At 42.1% G+C, this 24,112-nt stretch overlaps 2 protein-coding genes and 1 long non-coding RNA gene across 4 annotated transcripts in view; 1 reads left to right on the top strand and 2 right to left on the bottom strand.

Moving 5' to 3' along the window:
- LOC309367586 overlaps positions 1-24,112 on the bottom strand; it is a 107,575-nt gene that overhangs the window by 56,504 nt on the left and 26,959 nt on the right. The window lies entirely within an intron of this gene.
- On the top strand, positions 71-14,687 carry TBP (TATA-box binding protein). Of its 2 annotated transcripts, none has more exons than XM_081906958.1 (8): positions 71-233; positions 6,670-6,902; positions 9,398-9,723; positions 10,680-10,767; positions 12,063-12,154; positions 12,348-12,515; positions 13,470-13,564; positions 13,916-14,687. In XM_081906958.1, the coding sequence occupies exons 2-8, from the start codon at positions 6,849-6,851 to the stop codon at positions 13,993-13,995; spliced, it is 903 nt and encodes a 300-aa protein (XP_081763084.1). In that variant the 5' UTR covers positions 71-233; positions 6,670-6,848; the 3' UTR covers positions 13,996-14,687. The 2 variants fall into 2 exon arrangements, with proteins under 2 accessions (XP_081763084.1, XP_081763085.1); XM_081906959.1 differs by lacking the exon at positions 71-233 and adding an exon at positions 248-672.
- PDCD2 (programmed cell death 2) lies at positions 15,002-23,812 on the bottom strand. The gene is made up of 6 exons (XM_081906925.1): positions 23,455-23,812; positions 21,039-21,281; positions 18,874-19,023; positions 18,285-18,400; positions 15,832-15,948; positions 15,002-15,227 (listed from the first exon to the last, which is right to left on the bottom strand). Exons 1-6 carry the CDS (start codon positions 23,747-23,749, stop codon positions 15,069-15,071), a joined length of 1,080 nt encoding a protein of 359 aa, XP_081763051.1. The 5' UTR covers positions 23,750-23,812; the 3' UTR covers positions 15,002-15,068.

The following is a 24,112-nucleotide window of genomic DNA, read 5'->3' as shown; positions in this document are numbered from 1 at the left end:
TTTCCTCTTTGGGGCACGCCAGCCGCGCTCGGATTCTTTCGAATGCGCCTGCGCGTTCCTTCCGCTCATTTTTCTCCCCACCTTGCCTCCTGGCCGCTGCCGCCCTCAAGAAAGCTGGCGCCCGAGGTAACTGCCGAGCGGCGCAGCGGCTGCTTCGGATGACGCGAAAGAGGTGCGCCGCTCGATGAAGCGAGCGAAGGGGCACAGCTCGGCTCGGGAGAACTTCTGGAGCGGTAAGTTGCCGGTCCGCCAGCGTCGCCCTCGAGGGGAAGGGCAGCCCTGGGAAGGAGCCCAGAGCCGCTGGGCTGAGGGGGTGGGAGGAGGCGGCGCCGCTACGACTGTTCGTACCGCTACGGGCGGCAGGCAGGGCTTTCTCCTTCCCGCTCCCCCTTCCCGCCCTTCGGACCCGTAACGTCAGGACGAGGGTTTGGCGGGTCTGTGGGCCGCGAGTTGGGCCCGGTAGCCTCCCGCCCGCCTGCCTCGCTCCCGCTTTTCCCTCCAGCGGAAACGCGGCCGGCGGGGAGGGGCGCCCTTCTCGGCACCTCTTTCCCGGCGGCTGCGGGATGGCCATGTCGCCGGTCTCCCGCCTCCGCCCGGCTGCGGTTTCTGCTGCCCCTGCGGTTTCCCAGTCCATGGGAACTAATGAGGAGGATCCTAGCTAGCGGCCCTAAGGTAGGTTGCTTCTTCTCGGCCACATGTGCTCCTCCTGCAGCTCCTCCCGATTCTGTGCATGCTCTCTGCTTGGAAGCAAGTCCCACTCCGCTGAATGGGGCTCTTGCACCGTTGTAGGAGGTGCTCAGAGGGAGAGAGGAGAATAATCACCTTTCTGGTTCTCTGCACGTTTTTCTGCAAGTCGTTTTGGAACACACGATTCCGAGAAGCACTCGATGATTCTGTGCAATTTAGGAAGCTGTCCTGGTCCTTTGCCATCCTAAAAATGTTTCGCAAGGAAGGGCCAGTGAAATGTACGGTAGTTTGCTGCATTACTCCTTAACTAGTAGCAATGAGTCCAAAATGCCATAGTTAATTGAAGCAGGTTACATTTCCGTGGACTCAAGATCACGGAATCATAGAATTGTAGGGTTGGAAGGGACACTGAGGATCATCTGGTCCAACTCCCTGCAGTGCCAGTCAGATGCACTGATCCATTGCGCCACAGAGATTGCTAGGCAGTTGTTGCTTAGGTTATAATCCTAAACTTACTGGCAGTTAAGTGCCATTTGAACTGTTGTAGTGTATAATAGATATCAGTGAAACTCATCTATTGGGTGGTTGATGTCAGTCTCTTTAGAAAGATATTTAATTGTGAAACCTGCAGTGGGTACTTAACTGTCTTGAACTATTTCTCCAGCTCTTTCACATATATTCCTATACAAACATAACTTTCTCTAAACATATGAATAGAGGGAGCTGTAGACCACAAGGAGTGGTGATTGTGCTCATTTTATAAGAGTTTATACATGTTTTTATTTCTGCTTAGATGTCAGTATTGTGTGTGTGCACTGTTAATGTATGTTGAATGTTTTTTTGTATTTGATGAAAGTTATAAATAGAGGATGACAAAGTCAATTTGCAAACAGCTGTAATATGCAATGGTTGCACTCCTTTACACTCGCCTAATTCTTTCAATCTTGACATGTTAAATGCTACCCACACTTATTATGTAGCAGTATAACAATAACTGTAGGTGTATCTATACAGATAGGTAGCCGTGTTGGTCTGCCATAGTCAAAACAAAAAAAATTCCTTCCAGTAGCACCTTAAAGACCAACTAAGTTAGTTCTTGGTATGAGCTTTCGTGTGCATGCACACTTCTGAAGTGTGCATGTATCTGAAGAAGTGTGCATGCACACGAAAGCTCATACCAAGAACTAACTTAGTTGGTCTTTAAGGTGCTACTGGAAGGAATTTTTTTTTGTTTTGTAGGTGTATCTGCAGCTGGAAAGATTATCCTGCTTTGACACCGATATATTTGTGGCATTTGGCAAGACTATTCTAATCCCTGGTGTAGTTCTGTGTCAGTGGAATAAAAATAGTGCTGTTTGGATGGCAGCCTTCAGTGAGTACTTCTATAAAACACTCCTTAAGGAAGCAAGGTTTGTATAGCTTCATTACTGAAGCAATATAGTCCATTCTGTAAAATAGCTTATTCAAAGTATTGATGTATGGAGGTGCTTCACAATGTTTCTGGGTTGTTTTTTTACTAGGCCTTTAAGCTGTTGGTTTCTGGATGAAACAATCATTTCCTGGGATGTTGACAAATGATACTACTAGACCAGGGGTTTCCAGATTGCGGTCAGTGGACCACCAGTGGTCTGTGACATGTCTGCATTAATTACTCATACTGATTTTTATTTTGCTGCCTTTATTTCTTATATTATATTAGATTGTATTACAACCTGAATTCTGTGGAGTTCAAATTGCAATAAAATACAGACAAGGGGGAATAAATCAAAACACACACGCACAAAATGCATAGTCAAAACAAAAAAATTCCTTCCAGTAGCACCTTAAAGACCAACTATGTTAGTTCTTGGTATGAGCTTTCGTGTGCATGCACACTTCTTCAGATACACTGAAACAGAAGAAGTATCCGAAGAAGTGTGCATGCACACGAAAGCTCATACCAAGAACTAACATAGTTGGTCTTTAAGGTGCTACTGGAAGGAATTTTTTTGTTTTGACTATGGCAGACCAACACGGCTACCTATCTGTAACAAAATGCATAGTACCACACATTCCAGTTGCTACAGCAAGCAAAAAAATCATTAAGTGATCTGCCAGGGCCATAAATAATTTTCAAGTAGCCCATTGGCTGGGGTGGGGAAGCGTGGAATGGAAACCACTATACTAGATAGTGATGTTCTCGTGGTGTTCATAATCCCTGAGCAGCCATGCTGGAATCAAAGATCTGTGTACAGCAGTTTATTTTATCCAGCCACCAGCCAGATGCTTTTGGGAAGGCTGATGGAGGGCATGTAGGCATGTTGTCTCTTCTTCCAGGCCACTGTTATTGGGAGGCAGGCTGCCTCTCAGCCTGTATGATCCACATAGAAATGATTGGCTAATAGCCATTGATAGACTTGTCCCTCATAAACTACTGGTAGTTGAATTCTTCTTTAAAGCAAGCTGAGTTAATGCTGAGTTGTAGCAGTGAATTTCACTGAAGTACAGTACTAGTTTCTCATTTCACTGAATCTTCTTCCAATCAGTTTTTTTAAGGGTGTCCCAAACGCAAGTGTTAGGTGAACGAAATGAAATACACTCTTTCATTTTGTCCACACTATGCATACTTCTATAAATGTGCATTGTGCTGCACTTTTTACAGTTATACAATTTCTTCCCAAGATGGGACAATCAGAAACCTACACAGTAGTTCAAGTGAATATATGCAGCCATATACTTGTACCCATAAATTATAATATTGACAGTTTTTTAACTGACATTTAATATGCATACACGGAACATACGTTATTTCTTAATTCAATTTAAAGTACATTTGTTGTTGTATAGTTGTTTAGTCGTGTCTGACTCTTCGTGACCCCATGGACCAGAGCACGCCAGGCACTCCTGCCTTCCACTGCCTCCCGCAGTTTGGTCAAACTCATGCTGGCAGCTGCGAGAACACTATCCAACCATGTCATCCTCTGTCGTCCCCTTCTCCTTGTGCCCTCCATCTTTCCCAACATCAGGGTCTTTTCCAGGGTGTCTTCTCTTCTCATGAGGTGGCCAAAGTATTGGAGCTTGAGCTTCACGATCTGTCCTTCTAGTGAGCACTCAGGGCTGATTTCCTTCAGAATGGATCAGTTTGATCTTCTTGCAGTCCATGGGACTCTCAAAAAGCATCAATTCTTTGGCGATCAGCCTTCTTTATGGTCCAGCTCTCACTTCCATACATTACTACTGGGAAAACCATAGCTTTAACTATACGGACCTTTGTTGGCAAGGTGATGTCTCTGCTTTTTAAGATGCTGTCTAGGTTTGCCATCGCTTTTCTCCCAAGAAGCAGGCATCTTTAAATTTCTTGGCTGCTGTTACCATCTGCAGTGATCATGGAGCCCAAGAAAGTAAAATCTCTCACTGCCTCCATTTCTTCCCCTTTTATTTGCCATGAGGTGATGGGCCCAGTGGCCATGATCTTCGGTTTTTTGATGTTGAGCTTCAAACCATATTTTGTGCTCTCCTCTTTCACCTTCATTAAAAGGTTCTTTAATTCCTCCTCACTTTCTGCCATCAAGGTTGTGTCATCTTCATATCTGAGGTTGTAGATATTTCTTCCGGCAATCTTAATTCCAGCTAGGGATTCATCCAGCCCAGCCTTTTGCATGATGAATTCTGCATATAAGTTAAATAAGCAGGGAGACAATATATAGCCTTGTCGTCCTCCTTTCCCAATTTTAAACCAATCAGTTGTTCCATATCCAGTTCTAACTGTAGCTTCTTGTCCCACATAGAGATTTCTCAGGAGACAGTTGAGGTGATCAGTCACTCCCATTTCTTTAAGAACTTGCCATAGTTTGCTGTGGTCAACACAGTCAAAGGCTTTTGCATAGTCAATGAAGCAGAAGTAGATGTCTTTCTGGAACTCTCTAGCTTTCTCCATAATCCAGGGCATGTTTGCAATTAATGTTAAAGCCAACATATTTCTACTTTCCTTTAGTAGGGAGTAGGTTTTATTGAAATCATTGGAATTATTTCATAGTAAACAACCTTAGAATTGCATTTTTGCTCTCTTAAACTCACTCAGTTTTATTGTGCAGTTTTGATCTATTCTTTCCACGTAGGCGTTTTTGGAGTTTGCCAGCCTTTGGCCATAAGCAGTCATCAATAAACAATTATTAAGGGATAATGTTCTCTCAATACAGGTGCATGCACGTGACGTCTCAAAATAGTTTCACACTCAGTGATACAGCTAGACATTTTATTATTATGTTTCCTCACAATTCTTGATGTCTTATTTTATTTCCAAATAACCCATAGCATGGATTTTTGCCTTTTTCTTTCCTGACATGCCCTGAGTTGGTTTCATTGAGCTGTGCCACACAACCCCAATATTTTTTCTGGTTAGACAACCAGCATTAGAAATGACACCTTAAACCTATGTTGTGGTTGCCACCACGGAATATCTAGGCACCATAGTTTTTTTTAGAATGAGACTTATTATTATTATTAATAATAATTCCATTTCTATGCCACTTTATATTTTAAAGAAAAAATCTCAAACAGGTTGATAACACATTAAAGCATCAACTAAAGCAATCCAGTATTAAGCAAATTCAAGTTTCAAGGAAAACATTTCAGATCCTTTTCTAACTGCTGCCTACTATTCAGCCAAGGGATATAATAATCAGTTTCAAGCTTTATTCCAAGAAGGATCTCTTGATGTAAGAGGTCACTGTCATGCCCCTTTTAGAGGAATGCTCTTTGAAGGATGACCTTGAGCTCTCCAAGGCAAACATTCAGGAGAAGCATCCTGTATCAAGGGACTGCAAGGCAGAGCAGGGGGATGCAGGCACTCCAGGGGTCACATCAACCCACCCTCATCTCAAGTTAGCTAGCTATTTATTTCTATTTTCAGTGTGAAAAATGTTTGTGTAATCTGATACTTATTGTTTACTTGTTGCACTCCTGATTTTGGCTTTTTGCTTGCCCTGGCCAGGCTGGTGCAGTGGCTAGTATGTTGAGTTTGGACCTCCAAATCTTTTCTCAGATAATGAATGTCATCGAAAGACCTTGGGAATAACACTCTGTCTCAGCTGAAGCTCACCGTCTATGGGGTATAGTAAAGGTAAAGGTACCCCTGCCCGTACGGGCCAGTCTTGACAGACTCTGGGGTTGTGCGCCCATCTCACTTAAGAGGCCAGGGGCCAGCGCTGTCCGCAGACACTTCCGGGTCACATGGCCAGTGTGACATCGCTGCTCTGGCGAGCCAGAGCTGCACACGGAAACGCCGTTTACCTTCCCGCTGGTAAGCGGTCCCTATTTATCTACTTGCACCCGGAGGTGCTTTCAAACTGCTAGGTTGGCAGGCGCTGGGACCGAGCAGCGGGAGCGCACCCCGCAGCAGGGATTCGAACCGCCGACCTTTCGATCAGCAAGTCCTAGGCGCTGAGGCTTTAACCCACAGCGCCACCTGTGGGGTATACAGAGTAATAAAATAATAACCTCAGTTTGCTTATTACTTAACATTCTTTAAAAGTTCAGGTATGAACAGAATAGAAATTTTAAGTTGTAGTATTTCTGGGTCAAAGAAGCAACCAAGTTGTAAGTACTTGATTTCTTTTTAGGTATCGTTATTTTCCTTCCAAACTGAGCTATTTGGGTTGGGTAGCTAAACTGATTGTGTATTCTCCTTTGTCCTGCTTCAAAGGTAATTGTCATCACAGATCTCATCTGTCTGTTAGGCTTATGCTTTTTGCTTACTTCAAAAACCAATTTATTCAGTATGTGGGAGATCTGAAAGGGGATTTGTCATTGCAGATTCTTAGAACTGGCACCCAAAAGCTATTCTGCAAGCAGGCCCATGCATATAATACTGGAAGAAGCACACTTGACAGCATTGTTTGGACAACAGAAATACATTTTGTGACTATAAAATACAGCAGTGTTGTGTGTTTCTTAGTTTTATTGCAAGGCATGCATTTCATCAAATTTGTTTCTCTCTTTCAGACTTATGATCCTCCTCTTAGACACTTGGAAGCTGAAGTCCTTTCAAATATGTCAAGACAGGCTGCATACCTTGTTGGGATGCTTTAGGAAGTGACTCTCAAGGCAGATGGTGTGAAACTGCTTTTCTGGACGGGGTTTCTGTAAATACTTGTCACTTGACTGGGCACCGGACTGCTGCCATGGATCAAAACAACAGTTTACCACCCTACGCCCAGGGTTTAGCATCCCCTCAGGTAAAGATGTGCAAATTTTGCAGCTTATTAGGAAACACAGATTTCAAAATTATTTACCCAGTGAAAAGTGATGCAATGTTGTAGGCACTAGATCTTCCTCCTCTCATTATCTTTTTTTCTCGGTGGGCTTGATTCAAACTCTTTTGAATCACATCCTATCTATCTATCATCTATCAATCTATCTATCTATCTATCATCTATCATCTCTATCTATGCCTGCCTGCCTGCCAAGATTACAGGGTGGTTTTACCTCTCCCTTCTCACCAAAGAACATGCTCTGGCCCTACCTTTTGCTCTGCCTCTTCAGTGGCCTCAGTGGAAGGGTAGTTGGCAAAGGAGGCAAGAAATACCACTGGCCCTTATTACAGCCATTGCCCCAAGTGGCGGCATGCTTGCTGATGGAGCAGTCCCTGCCACAAACTTACTACAGCCTCCTTCAATGGTAGCCAAGAATGCTTTTCTTGGACCCTCTCTGTTTTTTTGACTCTCTGGAAGCCAGTTCCTTGGCAAGAGCTGAAAATATTGGAGGCACTTCTTCCCTTCCTGCTCCATTCTTGTTTACTTTTTGAGTGGGTGAAGCATTAAAGACACAGACTCCTCCATACTGACTTCCTAACTACCCAAACTCAATGTCCAGCATTTTGTGTCTTTGATGTACCCTTGGCCTGAAAGGTGTGTGTGTGTGTGAGAGAGAGGGAGGAGACTCTTCTTTCATTTAATTTCAAAATATAGTCTCAATTTATAATTATGGTTTAGACTTGAATCCTTTTTCAAAATATCTCAGTTAAAGTGAACAATGTGTGTCTAGATGGTTATTTGTATTCTGGAAATTCCGAACTCTGTCCCCCTTCTGTTGTTTTGTAATTTTGTCATAATGCAATTTGATTGAAGGGAACAATAAGCAAACAATAGTTTGTTTATTTATTTAGAGTAGGTGGACTTCACATAAGATTATTACAACAATAAGCATCCCCTTCTTAAAAAAGAAGCTGCAATAGAATGGATGGGACAACTTGTTTAGAAAAAACTGTTACCGCTTCTTCTCCCACTCAGGGGGCAAGATGGTCCTTCAGACATCCCTGTGGTGAAAGTTGAGAGAAGGGAAAGTTGCAAAACACTGCAGGATTGCTTAAAAAGAACTGTTCTGCATACTTGGAATTTGCTGATCTTTTTTTAAAGAGTATGACATGTACAACTGAATTTATTTTAATTAGCTTCAACTAGTAATTCCCAAACTGTGTCCCAGGCATGGGGTATACTGGTGTGCCTTGAGGGATACATTTTGAAATAATAGATGCAATTCAGTTGTTCCACCTGCAAAAGCATTTCAGCTTGCTAGACAGAATGATCCCACCTCTCTCTCTCAACCTCCCCAGAGCCAATGTTGGGGCATCCTTCAAATGCCATTCTAATAATAATTTATACATCATAGATAAATTTTAAAGTCCGTCGCTGCTAATTGCACAGATCTTTTTAAAAACGAAAGTAGAAAGCTCTCAGAGTCTTCTCCCCCGACGTTTCCCACCAACTCACTGATAAGACTATTAATTTTGCTTTCCAAACAACTCTCCCCCTTTTCTCTATCTTTATAGTCCTTATACTCCTTATAGTCCTTTAGAAGGCAGTCAAATAAATTATCAGTTTAATCCGTTTGCATTGACTTACGTTTTTGTTCCGCTCTGAAGATTGTTCTTGTGTGTAGTTTAAATTCCAGGCAAGGCTGACCTCCTTTTTTCCACCTTACCCACTTCGAGTTGGCTCTAATCCATAAATTTGTATTTTAAAAAGTCCCAATTCAGTTTCTTAATGTTTGAGAGCTGATCGCTTCTGTGTGCAAGCTCGGAGTTTCGCTCTTGAGGGATAGAAATGGCTTCCTGCTGTCCGCTTCTCTACCCTGCCGCTCTCGTCACCTCCAAAAAAGAGGTTACTTGGCAGCCAGAGGATAAGCTCATGGACCGTGCCAGGACCCTGCCCCTTGAATATCCTTTCAAGGGTGTTTGGGGGGCAGCGGCGCTCTTGCAGCACTCCCTTTTTCCCTCAAAAGCTGGATTCTCTCAGCACTGAGGAATCCCACTTGCTTTCACTCTCACGATCGCCGGAAGCCTTCTAATGAAAGCATATTTGAGAGAAATCCAGTTTTGATCTACCCCCCCCTTTCCTTTATTATAGCAACTGAATGTCAATTTCAGCCCTATTATAAGAGTCCAAGTAAAATAAGGTGATAACAATGCCTTGGAGAATACTCATGGTAATATACTCATTCTGGAGGATCCTAGCTACTGTTTCAGTGCAATCCTGTGCATGTTTATTCAAAGGTAAAGCACATTGTGTCCAGTGGGTCTTACTCCCAAGTTAGTATGCATTGGATTGCACCATTGGTATGAAAATAGAATTGGCTGTTTTTAAAGCAACTTCACTAATACTTAATCCTCTTCTTGATGGTTCAAAAACATCTGTGGTCGGTAGCATTCTCTAATTCTCTTCTCTTTTTTTAGGGTGCGATGACTCCCGGCATCCCTATATTTAGTCCTATGATGCCCTATGGCACGGGGCTCACACCCCAACCTGTTCAAAGCACCAACAGCTTATCTATTCTGGAAGAGCAACAGAGGCAACAGCAGCAAGCAGCAGCACAGCAGTCCACATCACAATCCACACAGGGTGCATCCGGTCAAACGCCGCAGCTCTTCCACTCCCAGACACTTACCACAGCCCCTTTACCAGGAACCACACCTCTCTACCCCTCTCCGATGACCCCCATGACCCCAATAACTCCTGCAACACCTGCCTCTGAAAGCTCTGGGATTGTACCACAGCTACAGTGAGTGTGTAGTCTTCTCTTCTCCCTCCCATGACCCTGCAATATTTTTAAATAATGACTGTAAGCTCCTGTAACCTTCTGATCTTGGCTAGCAAATCTATCTATTTTGATTGACTAGGGCCAAGCAACTAGTGTTAAGCAGCAATAATAAAGTACCTTTTAATGGCAGCTACTCAACTAAAAACCACTGAATAGTTGACATATCCCTCGCTTCCCGGACATCTCAAATAAGCCTCACAACATTTGCAAAAGATGTTTAGGCTTTAGCTCATGTTTTGGAATGTGGAACTTCTTAGGAATGTGACAGCTATAGAGTTCCTCTGCATCCCTGTGTTCTGAACTGGTTCACAGATGGGGAGTTCATGAGCACTCTCAATTGTTTGATTGTTCTTAGACAACAGGATAGGCTATAAGGCAGGAGGTGCCCCTAATATGTTGACCATAAACTGTTAATGCACATCAATGTGGGACTGAATGGGCTGCTGTAGTTTTACGATAGTTCAATTCTTTGTTGTGTTTAGAGACAATACGATAGCACCCTTCAAATATTTGTCACAGCTCTGATGGACCAAATGTATTTCCTGCTGTTCCATAGGATAGGACCCAAATCAATGGGTTCACTGTGTGAAAATGGAACAGTTCATTGGGGTGTAGTAGACTTTCCTTTGTTGGAGATTGAGTGTGTGTGAGAGAGAGAGACAGAGAGACAGACTATTCTTGAAAATATATATTCATAATAACTGTAACCATATAAATCAGTAGGGTGTGTTTACATGAAAATTGGCATGAGACAGTAACTCACGAGTCAAAGTTATCCCGGTTGTAAATCTTATAAGGCTGGGTTGCGTCCTGGTATTCTAGTTTTTACTTGCCTAAATGCAATTGCATAGTAGGGGATACATTCAAAATTTGGGAAAAAATCTAGCTTGCCTAGCATGTCTTTGAATTGTCTTTAGGAATATTGTGTCTACAGTGAATCTTGGTTGCAAACTGGACCTCAAAACCATTGCCCTTCGTGCTCGAAATGCTGAATACAACCCCAAGGTAAGATATAATGAAGAGTCGAGAGCCATTACCTGATGCTTCTGTTTCTAATTGCCCATGGGTCCAGCATGAATCTCTTTTAGCTTTCTCATGGTTGGGAAGCCCCCAGTCTACAGGTCCCAAATTGGTTTGTGGGGCTGTTTCCCCAAGCCAAGCCCACCTGCCCCACACCTGACATCATATGTCAGGAGTTGGACACAGGCAGTTCCACTAGAACAAATAATTCACCGGTTGGATCGAGTTTGGCAATTTCCTATCTTTACTCCTTAAAGAAGGTAAAACAATAAATCTAGCAGAATTGGTAGAAAGGATGCAAAAGTCACTTGCAAAGGTATTTCTAAAAGGGAAGTGACAGTTTTCACCTCTCCAAAAGCTCCTTGGCAAAAGTAATATTTTGAGTTGTCCATATTCAGATGGTATGTGAAATCAGTTTAGTGTGTGAGAAGTGAGCCTTGAGCTCACATAATTCTCTCCCGTTTCTTTCTCCTGGGATGACTGCAAGGAGTGGAGAATCTTTCCTTCCCATTTTTGCTTATTCAGTTTGTGCTTTCTGAACTGACAAGCTGTCATTAATATTGACTATGGTTAGTTTGAAACAAGTCAACAGAGCCTGGGGTTAAATAAAAAAGGAAAAGGTCCATGAAGTTGTGAGGTATTGTATGGTGATGGGAAGGGGAGTATTTTTCCTAGTGTTTACCAGTTCATTTTAAAGGATTAGTGGTGGAGAATGCAGTCTTTCAACTGTCCAGGGGAGTTCTGCACCTCTAAAGAATTGTTGGGGAAACCCAACTTCCTCTGCGTCCTATTTACTGGAGGGAGAGGCACAAATGGATAAGACTGGCACTTCTGTTCTGCTAGATAACTGTTGCTCACATTTGGAGATTAGAGTCTCTATATAGTAAAAAATGATACTTTGTTGAAGAAAACTTTTTTTTAGTGTTGACTCTAAGGAGGAAGAACCTGCTACAATAAAAATGTTATATAATGAAACACTTAAAACAATTTGTAGCAGAGTGAGCTTGCAATACTCCTTGCAATATTTTTAACAAGCCTCCTGAATTTGGGCTGCAAAATGTGGCTTATATATCTTAAAGTAGAAATGAGGGCTGTTTATACAGCAAGATAAATAATCCCTTTTGGAATGTGAGGTCCACACTCTTATTCCTGAAGTAGTTGATTATAAATGCTTGCAAAATTATAAAGATGAGGAGTATAGAGGTTGTTGCAGCTTCAAAAATTACTTACTAATGTTTCTTGGGATTCTTGTAGTAACCACCTTTTTTTTTGTATTTCAGCGTTTTGCTGCTGTAATCATGCGAATAAGAGAGCCACGTACCACCGCCCTCATATTCAGTTCTGGGAAAATGGTGTGTACAGGGGCGAAGAGGTATGTGAGTCCATGGAGTATCTGCCCATTAATCTCAATGCCCAGTATAGTTTTATTCTCATTTCACTTGGGGGTTGACAGTCCAGCTCCCCAAGCACATTTACTGCACACACATGCACCATATACAATATTTTGTTATCATTTACTTGGTAAATAATACTTGGTAAAATTACAGTGACTTCTTTTCCCCCAGTGAGGAGCAGTCCAGGTTAGCTGCCAGGAAGTATGCCAGAGTTGTGCAGAAATTAGGCTTTCCAGCCAAATTCTTGGATTTTAAGATTCAGAATATGGTGGGCAGCTGTGATGTGAAATTCCCCATCAGGCTCGAAGGATTGGTACTAACGCATCAACAGTTTAGCAGGTAGGTAAAAGGTTATTGTACCCAAGTGGTGAATAAAACCTGCCACAAAATACAAGTGGATACGGTAACATATTCTCTTGTTATTATCTCCGCCATTTTTATTTTTTTTGTTAGTATGTTTAATCATTGCTTTGGATCTTCCATAGTATCCTGAATTAGGTGTATGCAAATGAGAAGGATTGCTTGTCAAGCTGTAGCCAATTTAGGACATTCTGTGGGTTGGATCCAGGTAAAAGTGCATAGCAGAAGGCTGGTTAATTTCCCCGCACCTCTCACCAAAAACCTTCTCCATGAAGGACAGGCATCCACAGAAATCGAGCAGAGGCACTTTCAGTGAGCACTGCTCACATTTGCAAAAGGTGCATGTATCCAGTTTTTGGAGATTTCCTATTCAGCAGAGTCCCCTGACCTCTGGGAAAAGCACTGAGTCAACTTCTGTCAGTGTCCTACTGCACACTTTTCTCAGATCCAACCCCGTATCTATAAAGTTTTGTAGACAAGAATTACAACACTTGAGACTTCTTCCATTTGCTAATATTTTATGATGTAATGATTTTATTGTATATAGCCGTATTTTAAATAAGCTGGTTGTTTACAGACAAGTGTCTCTCAAAAAGGGGTGGGGGGAATAGACTGGTCTCATGAAGTCTTGGGGACTAATGGTGTACATTGCTAGCTGAGTAGCCAAAGAAATCTGTATGAAAACCTTTTTAAATGTCAGCTCCCCATAAAGAGCTTGAAACAGGAGATGGTTCAACAGTTAGCTTAAGCCATATTTTGTCGTATCTTTTGCAGGAAATGTCTGCTTTGGTGTATCAGCCACAAGATTTAGTAATAACAAAAATTTACATGTGGCAAGAGAAATAAAATGACTTTCACTTACAGACATCTCATTCAACCCACACTAGCTTAAGTTTCATTTAAAGATTTTGCCTGTTTATTCTTTTCTTCCAGTTATGAGCCAGAATTGTTTCCTGGTTTAATTTACAGAATGATCAAGCCAAGAATTGTCCTGCTTATATTTGTTTCTGGGAAGGTAGTTTTAACAGGTAAGTTACATATGACATTTCTGCATTGAGTTAAACTGTAGTGCCAACAGGGGTTCCTAATAGTAATGATTTCATGAAAATCCAAATTATTTTAATGTCTGCTTAGTCATTTTTTGAAGTGTTGGTGTTTTGGTATTGCAAATGTGCTACAACTTCTGTTGATGAACTCTTCTAAGAGTCTACAACTATGAACCAACTGCACAAATAAGAGATTTGAGCCATGCACTTCCTCCCTTTTCCTGTCCACATTACAGGACAGACACCCTGCCTCATGCTCTGTAAAAAAAAGGGGGGTACATTGTAGTTTTTTTTAAAAAAATGTGATTGTATAACTAATGCTTTTCCTTCTAGGTGCAAAAGTCAGAGCTGAAATCTACGAAGCATTTGAAAATATATATCCTATTTTAAAAGGATTCAGAAAGACAACGTAACAGTTCCTCGTGCTCATCCAAGACGTTGGGGAACATTTTTAAAGTTACTGATTATGGCACAGCAGTAAAAGGAGACTTACAGACTGTAGCATCAGGCCTTGGAACATTTTCCCAGTTAGTGCCTAATTACCAGATCTCCATGGGGAGGGTGTTTGTGTTATGTCTATACTGAGTTACCGTGAGTTGCTTCACTCGGCTCTCCTTGGAGAAACAACTCGACTTATTTATATTTCTAGCTTTTAAACAGTTTTAACATCTATTTTTAAAAAAATCGGAAACCTTACGCTGGCAAATTGGTTAAACCGTGTTACTCAACATTTAACAGTTTTCTTACAGTATTCTTTCAACCATGAATTTTATAATCAGAAACTTTGATTCTACATTTTTAGACCACCTTTCACATTCCCTGTTTTCAGTATTCAGCAGGACAGAAAGTTGCTAATGAAAACTGATGGTTGTATATATATTCCTCTATTTGGGAAGCAATTTTTTGAGTTCTAAATGTAAAAATACATGCTGCTTTTGAAAATTGGGGAAAGAATTTGAAGAGTAAAAGCCTGTGATTAACCTGATTGGCTTCTGCTGCTGTTTTAATGTGCTAAATGCATGCTTGTAGCTTTCAGTGTATTGAATTGGTTTTTATAAGATTTCTTAACAATCCAGTATTAAAGCAATGTGTTTTGCCTTTTAAATTACTTTCTGTGTGTTTCTTAAGTATCTTTTAAAAAAAAAGTTTAGCATATAAGCTATAGCTTAGTTCACACATTTTCTGGAACTGGTGGTCAATTCATGTAGTGGTGGAGCAGGCTTGCAGCCCTATAGGGATACGAACAATTTAAAATGGGTAGCACCATTTAAACACCTGCTCATATGAAGCACCCAGTTACCTCCATGGTGGAGGGAAGTTTGTTCTTTTACTGAGAATAGGGGGATGCTTTGGAGAAATCTAGCTCTAAAATTAAAGGTATAAAAATAAGACCCAAGGGTAATAAACACAATTACGGGATTAGTTATAAAGTGAGATATTTTAATGATGCAGAGTTAAATGTCCTGCCATTTAAATTTTGTAGATATTAAATAGTGCTAGAAATATCCTGCTTCCAGACAAATTCTTCGGTGTAGTGGTTTCCTCTATTACAGCTGTCGGCACACGTATAAATAGCTAGTGTTCCCCAGTCGATGCTTTCTCCAAGGCTGTCAACTTTTAGGTGATTCAGAAGTTGCGGCATAATCTTAAACAAAACACAACAGAAATATTAAGTTACCTTTTAAGCTACATAGTACTTTTGCTGTACTACATAGTTTAGAAGGCACAGTGATCAATTCTTTATAGTCTTCAAATCTTAGCTTACAGCCCCCGCAAAAGCAACAAGATTAATTGGGGTGGGGGGAGAGAGAAAAATAGCACCATTCAAATACTTCAGCAAAATCTGTAGAAAAATTGCAGCAATTACCTGTCCTAAAAAGTTTATTTAGCACTTGGCCAATAAAGCAAGATGAGCACCGCAACCCCAGAGTTGGCCACGACTGGACCTAATGGTCAGGGGTCCCTTTACCTTTACGTTCTAGTCAACAACCCGTTTTTAATTCAAAAAATGTGTATCATTGAACTCCTGACTTCCCACAATTCAGGCTACACAGACTTTGGCAAGGATTGAAAGAAAATTTAAGTAGAACTAAGAATTCAGTCCTAAAATTCTCTGCTGTGCATATATATACGAAAGCAAATATATATATATATATATATATATATATATATATATATATATATATATATATATATATATATATATTACACACACACTTATTACACACAATTTAACCAGATTTCCATACCTGGAATTCAAATACTCTTTTACTACCACATAAACAGTTGGGGATGTCCGTCTCCCGAGGAATGTTTTCTGCAGAGATCCAGAGTGGGCCTTCTCCATCTCTACAGTATCTGATAATCTGAGATTAAGAGAGATCACAGGTGGAGTTTTAAATTACATGGAAAGGCCCCAAGACTTCAGTCCCCTTAAAATTAATGAAACCTGAATTAAAGCTTCATTAATATCAATGCCAGTAAGCGCAATTTAACTTCTCTGAACTGGGGCAAAAGGTTATGAACGAAAATGAAATATATATGTCATCCCTTCTGTGGAACAATGCTGTGCTGCTGGTCACCCCACTCAAATCTTGTGCCTCCATGGCAATCATGTTAGCTTGTTTGCTCTACAACCTCTAGAAACAATCCTTGCTTTATTTCAGGATGCTAAGAATCAGAGACTTCAGAAAATGGAAGTCTTACTCAAATAAGAACATCCTTACAAAACAGTAAGAGATGAAAAGGAAGCATACCGCTGAAACCACTGATTAAAGTATAAATATGTCAAATACAGGCAACCAGCTATGGAGGCAATTGAACCAATAATAACAAGGGTTTTAAGGAGATTGCTGAAAAGTTAATTAATGTGTCTTCACTGTGGAAGACTTGGGACAGAGGCAACTAGTGACAAGAGGTGAACTTCCAAGACTTCCTTCTCAAGAAATTAAAAACCACAAGGTTTCTAGTCAACGGTTCTAAATGACATCCCTTAGCAGCCATGGGATAACAGGACAGATCCGCCTCTGGATCAATAAAAAGTTAAAGAAAGCGTAGCAGAAGGAATAAGCAACAGGTTGCACAATAAAGGGATGTAAGAAGTGAGGTCCTAATAATAATAATAATAATACTGGCTGGGTTTCCCCAGCCACTCTGGACGGCTTCCAATAAAAGATTAAAAATACATTAAAACATCAGACATTAAAAACAGGGCTGCCTTCAGATGTCTTTTAAAAATAAGATAGTTGCTTATTTCCTTGACATCTGATGGGAGGGCGTTCCACAGGGCGGGCGCCACTACCAAGAAGGTCCTCTGCCTGGTTCCCTGTAACTTTGCTTCTTGCAGTGAGGGAACCGCCAGAAGGATCAAAGTTGGAACCTGTGCCTGTTCATAATTTTTCAGAGGCAGTGAAGTGGCTATGCTTGCTGACCAAATTATTCCGGTTGGTAAAAACAAAAAGGGATTGAACAGCTTGAAAAGGATCTCCAAACCAGATGAATGGGAAATAAAGTGGCAAATGCGGTTTGGTGTACAATGATGAACACTAGAGCAAAAAAATCCTTACTTTACACTGATGATGTGTTGTGAGCTGACAGTGACTGACCAGGAAAGGCGTCATGGTATGTAGCTCAATAAAAATGTGTGTGGCAGCTGTTAAAAAAAGGCAAATACCACGGTAGGGAGCCTTAGTAAAGAATTCTGAAAACTAATCTAATATCACAATGCCTTTTTAGAAATCTGGCTGCAACCACATTTTGAGAACCATACAGTTCTGTTTGTTGCATCTCAGAAAGAGATTGGGAGGCACACGTATGCCTCTGTCAGGAAGAAAAAGGAGAAATGTAAGATGATGATTATTAATAAATGTAGGAGTAACCAAAAATGGTCAGAGAACTGTAGCAGTTCCACTATAAGGAAAAGTTACAGAGTTGGCTCTTTTTAAATTAGAAAAAATGAGTAGGGCGAGGGAACATGATATGGTGTAAAACATGCATAGTGTGAAAGAACTGGATCAAGACATCTTTCTCCATCTCTCGTGATACTAGAACTTCATTCAATGAAGCTGAATGGTGGGACACAAACAGAAGTATTTCATCACACAGCACATAATTTAACTAAAAAAGAACTAGTTGGATATGCTATACAGTGGTACCTTGGTTTACAACCATAATCTGTTCTGGACGCCCGTTTGTAAAACCAAAACAGGTTGTAACCCAAGGCGCGCTTTCGCCAATGTTCATAATTAAAAAAAAAATGGGTGGAATCCGAAAAAAGGTTGCAAACACGCACTTCTGGGTTTGACGTGTTTGTAATCCAAAACGTATGCAAACCAAGGTACCACTGTATAGAACAGCAGGAGAGAGCTATTCTCATGCCCAGTTCATGGGTGAGCTCTCCACTTCTGCCAATTTTATCATTTAAGTGTTTTGTTTTTTTAAATGTAAAACAATATTACCATTTCTCTTAGGTAGCCACCCTAAGCGGTGCCACTACCTAATTCCCCTATTACTTCTAATATTTCATTTGGGCCAGATTTCTGATCTTCACCACATATTTTAGTACTTTAGTGGCATGAAGACCTAGTGGTTAGAAAATTAAGCAATACTGACAGGATTCTAGGCTAAGTAACAAATGACAAGCAGGCATTACTATTGAACTCATATTAAAAAAATGGAGCCACAGAAAAATGAATTTCAAAACCTGTTCTGGTTCCGAAGAAATTTTCTCTTTAAACTTCTGAAAAATCTTGTCATCTTGGGTTTCGTGTTTTGCCATTGCTTCCAATGAAGTCTCATCTAGAGAATCTGGTGCTTCATCTAAAACCCAAACAGATTAAAACTTTATAGTGTTAAAATCAGCAATACTATAGTTTTAATAAGCAAAAGTAAAATCTTCAGAAGGTTTGCGTGAGAAATTAGAATAAAGTATGTTAAGATGAAGAGTCTGATTTTCATAGTGTAACTTGTTTAAAATATTCCTTTTTGTGAAATGTTTTTAAAAGAAAAGGCTGTGTTTTGCCAGGGAGATTATGCATGTAATCTATTTCAAGTTTATGTACTTTTTGTTTATTGTTAATCTGTGTTACTTTTATACTATGCATTCCTTTGTTTGTCAAACGTTTCCTGATGACTAGAGCTTCCTGCAGCCAATCAGAAGCCGCGTTTTGTTTTTCAAACGCTTTGGAAGTCGAACGGACTTCCAGAACAGATTCCGTTCGGCTTCCAAGGTACAACTGTAGTATAATTTTAAAATAGGTTTTGCAGCAAGGAAATTTATTCATACTACTTACCTGTATTGGCAGCAGGTGTCAATTCTTTTTTGTCCTGATCTTCCTCTTCTGTTTCACTGACATTGGAGGAGTCAGTTTCTTCAGGCTCTATCACAATTTCATACTCGGGGAAAAGAAATTTATGATCTGGAATAACAACATCCAGCTCACCTACAAAACAAGAACCCAAAATTATTTTGATCATTCTTCCCTATTCTATTTTGTGTATCAGTCTATTTTCAAATGATTTCTTGGGGGTGGGGGGCAAACTTTAGAACTAGCAAAGACAAATATAGAATGAAATGGCCAGCAGAATAAAGCCAGAGCAGAAGGCATCATATTTTTATACAAAGCTGCAGTGACTCAATTTTTCGATTTCTTTAAAAACCCTGCTTGTCTCTAGAAGCAGAAATGTCCCAAAATTCAACAGTAACACCTCTAGCATTACTGTAGAGTTTTTATGTCATTCTACTCACAAACAGGATTTTAAAGAAATTGAGGCACTGCAACTTTGCTTAAAAAAGAAACTTGTGCTGCTGGAGATGTCAAAGACCAAAAGTGGACTTTGCAGCAACGCCAGAAAAATATGTAAAAACTATTTTGGCAAAAATTTCTGAATATAATAAAGGATATGATATTTTAGAATTCGTAGCTGAATAACAACAACAACGACTGCTGTGTCACCTCCTTCAGGCCAGACTGTAAAAGGCTTTGCACTACCTAGGAAAGCTCTGTTGGATGCAATGAGGATGCAATGGAGGCAGCAAAGTATACCTTCTTTGCTGCCTTCACTGCCATTTGGTAGGCTTGATGATGAGGCCTCACTAGTGTTTGATTGCATTTGACTGGAGTTTTGCTCCACTTGCGTTTGAGCTGTCTCCCAGCTTGCTTCCTCATCCTAAGCTATGGAGTGGTACCTCGGTTGTCGAATGTAATAAGACCGTTCAACTTCCAAAACGTTTGACAACCAAGGTGCAATGGGCGGTCGGTAAATTCCATTGAGAAAATGGAGAAATGCGCCTCGGAAGCCGTTCGACTTTCAAGGCGTGTTCGAAACCCAAGGTTCCACTGTACCAGGAAGCCAAATGGGCTCCACAAAATGGGAGAGGGTGCTGAAAGGCAATCATGTCAATGGCCATTAGGATATTCCAGAGGCTGGCCAGGGCTTTGATATGAGCACCAGTTATATCAGCCAAAAAAATTCCCAGAGCAGTTTTAGAAATCCATTGGATTCATCAGCCACCAAGGGCAGACAATCCTAATAGATACCCAGCCTCTGCAGAGAGAAAAAAGGTGCTAAAAGTCTAAATCTCAATAGGAAATGATTAGACCATGACCAGAGACTGATGCCAATAACCTACACTTTCAGATAACCCTCTTCACAAGGTACCGAGTGTGGCCTGCCACATGTGTTGGGCCAATAACATATTGGAACAGCTCCATGGCTGCTATGAAGCCCTGAGCCACCGTAGAGCCATTCACCTCATCATGGATGTTGAAATCCCCCAAACCAGCAGTCTGTAAGCCTTCAACACCACCTGAGACTAGCTCTGTCAGCTTAGGCAGGCAGACTGCTGTGGAGTTAGGTGGACGGTAAACCAGCAGAATGCCAAATCTGTCCCAATTGCCCGCTGCCAAGAACGTGCCCTCTAGTTCTCCTGCCCCCAAATAGACAGAGAGCCTGGAAAGAGCTAGATCACAACAATACCACCTCCCTGACCCTCAGGTCTGCCCTGATGCTGCTCCAAATACTCAGGTGGACACAGCTGGGTAAGACCAACCACACCTTGCTCAGCCACCAAGGTATCAGTAATATAGACCAGATCAGCCTCCTCATCCAGAATAGGATGAGGGATGTCTTCCTCAGAGCTAGCCTGGCATTCAGGGCAGCAGCCGCGGACCAAAGGGCTGGCTAACAGGATGACTGCAGTGCTTCAGGTTGGAGGACGGGCTTGCACACAGCATAGTCACTAACTGTGTGGGCCATGTACCCCTTCCCTGAACTGCCCCACCTCCCATACCATACCTCCCCCTACCCTGAAACATTGTGATTGCACCCCCCTGCTCTCCCCAATTATAACAATTCTTCTTGGACTGCTTAATTCTGAAGTAATCAAAGCCGATCTTCAACTGATGGAGACCCTCCTCTAAATCAATGCAAATTTCTAGAGTTTCAAATCGCTTACCAGACTGCAAGCATGAAAGCTTATGCCCTGTTTTCCAGTCCTTAACTTGATGGTCCTTGCTACAGTAATGAGCCTTGTGGCATTTGGAGCATGTTTTGCTTCCTAAACACCCACAGACTCGGCACAGCTTCGTCCCACATTTTAGCTGTAGATTTGCACAAATCGGCTCTTTGTGGGGTGGCTCTTCCTCTGGTGGATCATAGGAGTAGGTGTCATTCTTCCTTGGTAATTGATTCCTAAAAACTTGAAAATAGAAATATATTATTAACTATTTGAAAGCAAGTATGGGTATATATTTTTGTTTGCTCTCTCTGACCTGGCTATGTCAGAAACTATACAAGTTGCTACACTTCTCCTTAATCTTTACCGGAGGAGAGACCTCTTATTCCAAAGGATCCAAAGCTCCTTAAGGGAGGGAGAGATCCACTAATTTTGTAATATTGGCAGCATTTGAGTGTGGTATAACAGCATGCACGGATGTATATAATCTGAGAGAAAATTCACTTCTCAGCAGTGTCAAACTACACACGCTCCAATTCTAGTTTAATAGTACCACACATTTCAGTTAGTACCTGAAAAATCTCTAGCCACCATCTGAGGTAAGACTCACACTGCTAATGTTTTCTTAAATCTGTTTTTGATGCTTTAATTGCTCCGTTCAACAGACCAGTTATGCCATGAAAGTATCAAAAGCAAGGCAAACATTGTCAGTTTAGGATCTCAGAGGTTGGTTGGTTGTCTCGCATTTTAAAAGGGCTGTTCTTGTCAATATCAAAGCCAGCCAAGAAGTACCAGAAAATACCTCCCTTTCCTTAGCTTCACTTCACCAGCTTTTTTATTTTGACATTTAATTCAAACATGGCGATTTATGGTGCTCTGAGATGCTCTCTAATGCATCTACAAGGGCAGCACTTTAAGGAAAGGGAAGAAACATTCCCATATGATATTTAACTGCTGACATGGGTTGTTGGTGGGGAAAAAGATTGCCTGACTCCCTTTATTTTTAAGAAAACTCTACCAAATGACATACGCTGTATCCGTTCATCATTTCTATGCTGTAATCTTGCAGTTGGTTACTCACACAAAGATACTACGGATTTTACTGGGGCCAACATGACATGTTCCTGAGCACAAGATTGAAGCCACTGACAAGTCTCTCCCCCCCCCCCCCATTTTCAAATTCTATTATAAAGTTATGAGCTGGCTTTGTTTATTATTTTTGGACTTCCAGTTTTAGAACTCCTTCACAGCATTCTATTTAAGTAAGTTGTATTATGCCTATTTATTGAACTTTACCTGTGCTTTTTTCTTTGTTTTAAACACTGATTTATTTTGATCGATGGATTGTTTTATTGACTGTTGTGTAGACTGCCTTGTGAACATCTGTGGTGAATAGCAGTCTATAAATAGTAGAAATAAATAAAACTAGATTTTTAGATATGTACCTAAGATAAATTTGCATTTATTTAGTGGAAATATTTACATCCCAACTCTTTACCAGATGTGCTGCAAGGCGGAAGCAAGCCTGTAAGGATATACCTGTCAAATATGAATCGGGGTGCACAGAATGTGAGCCAATGCAGATGTTACCACACATCTGTTTCATGACAAGTGGTAGGACTGAAGATGCCTTGAATAAGCAAATATAAGCAAACTCCTACACAGGGAGCTCAGCAGCAGGGAGCTGGGCAAAGAAAGCTGCATTTTTATTTGAAATAGGCTGTACAGTATCTGCTTCCCCCCATGTTCGATCGCCATCATAAAGGTAGGGAAGAAGACCCCTGTGTGAAACCCAGGGGAGTCACTGCCATCACCTGTATATGATACAAGCTAGATGGGCCAGTGACTTGCCTTCGGCTAGGGCCGTAGTTCCCAATGTGGGGCACACACCCCATAGGGAGGGCAATTTTATTTTTAAGGGGGGCAATTCGAGAATTAGTTATTAACAGTGAATGGCCTTTTAGGCTTCCTCCACGTGAACAGGAGTTCACGTTTTGAATAATAAGAATTATATGTCGTGGGGGGGGGGTGCATCAGGATTTCAGAAATGCTTAGGTGAGGCATGGCACAAAAAAGGTTGGGAACCACTGGGCTAGGGCAACATTCCGTCTTCCTCAAGGGAAGGACCCAAATTTTAATAGGCACAAACAACAAAGAGCCCAGGGAAACAACCGGTCCACCCAATAACTCCTATCTCCCCTAACCATTGGCCATGCTGGCCGGGGCTGCTGACAACCGCAGGTTCCCCAGTCGGGCCTTGAGGGCTTCAGCTGCAGTCCTAACTTGCACCGCTGGGTTTAAGGGGAGGGGACTCAGGACTTCCAGCATCTGCCTCATGCATGCCTTTGCGCCCACAGCAGACCCGACCGAGGGCCCTTCAGACGACACGAGGCCCCTCTCTGCCCGCGCCCCTCACCTCTCAGGCAGCCCGGGGAGGGGCCGGCGAGGCGGTAGCAGGCGGGCCGGCGGCAGCCGAAGAGGAAGAGGCTCCTGTGGAAGGCGTCGGCCCGGCCCGGCCGAGGCGCGTAGAGCTGCAGCAGGAAGGCGCGCGGCTCCCCGCACGCGCCGCACTGCAGCTCGGCGGGGCCCGGCAAGCCCGCCTCGCCCAGCCACGCCGGCCTGCCGCCCACTTTGCAAGGGAACTGCTCGCTGCGCAGCCGCCAGGCCGCCGCCTCCTCCGCGAAGCCCAGCTCGACTCGCCGCGAGGCCATGATGTCTCCTTCCCGGCCGAGGCGGTGGAAGCCAGCGGCAATGGAGTCCGCCTGGCGAGGGGAAACAACAGCGCCTCCGTTGGAGAGCAGAGGCACCTGCGGGGGTTGGGCTGGAGACGATTCTTTCCAAAACGGCGCCTCCCTCCCCGCAGGACAGTCCTTGTTTAAAGTGGCGCCGGGCAGCGGGGTGGTTTTCTTCCCAATTGGACCAGATTCACAAGACCCTCTGGTGGTGACAAAGAAGTGAGGTGGCTTCAATCCCCACCGCCTGGAATTAAAGGGGTCAGAATCCTAGCTGGAGTATAATCGAACCGAATTCCTGCCCCCTTCCAGATCCAGAACAAACACGAGCTGGCTCTGGGC

This window comes from Podarcis melisellensis (assembly GCF_964234715.1).
Source record: "Podarcis melisellensis genome assembly, chromosome: 3".
Lineage (NCBI taxonomy): Eukaryota > Metazoa > Chordata > Lepidosauria > Squamata > Lacertidae > Podarcis > Podarcis melisellensis.
The sequence above is the reverse complement of the archived record's forward strand: the minus strand, read 5'-3'. Positions and strand labels throughout refer to the sequence as shown.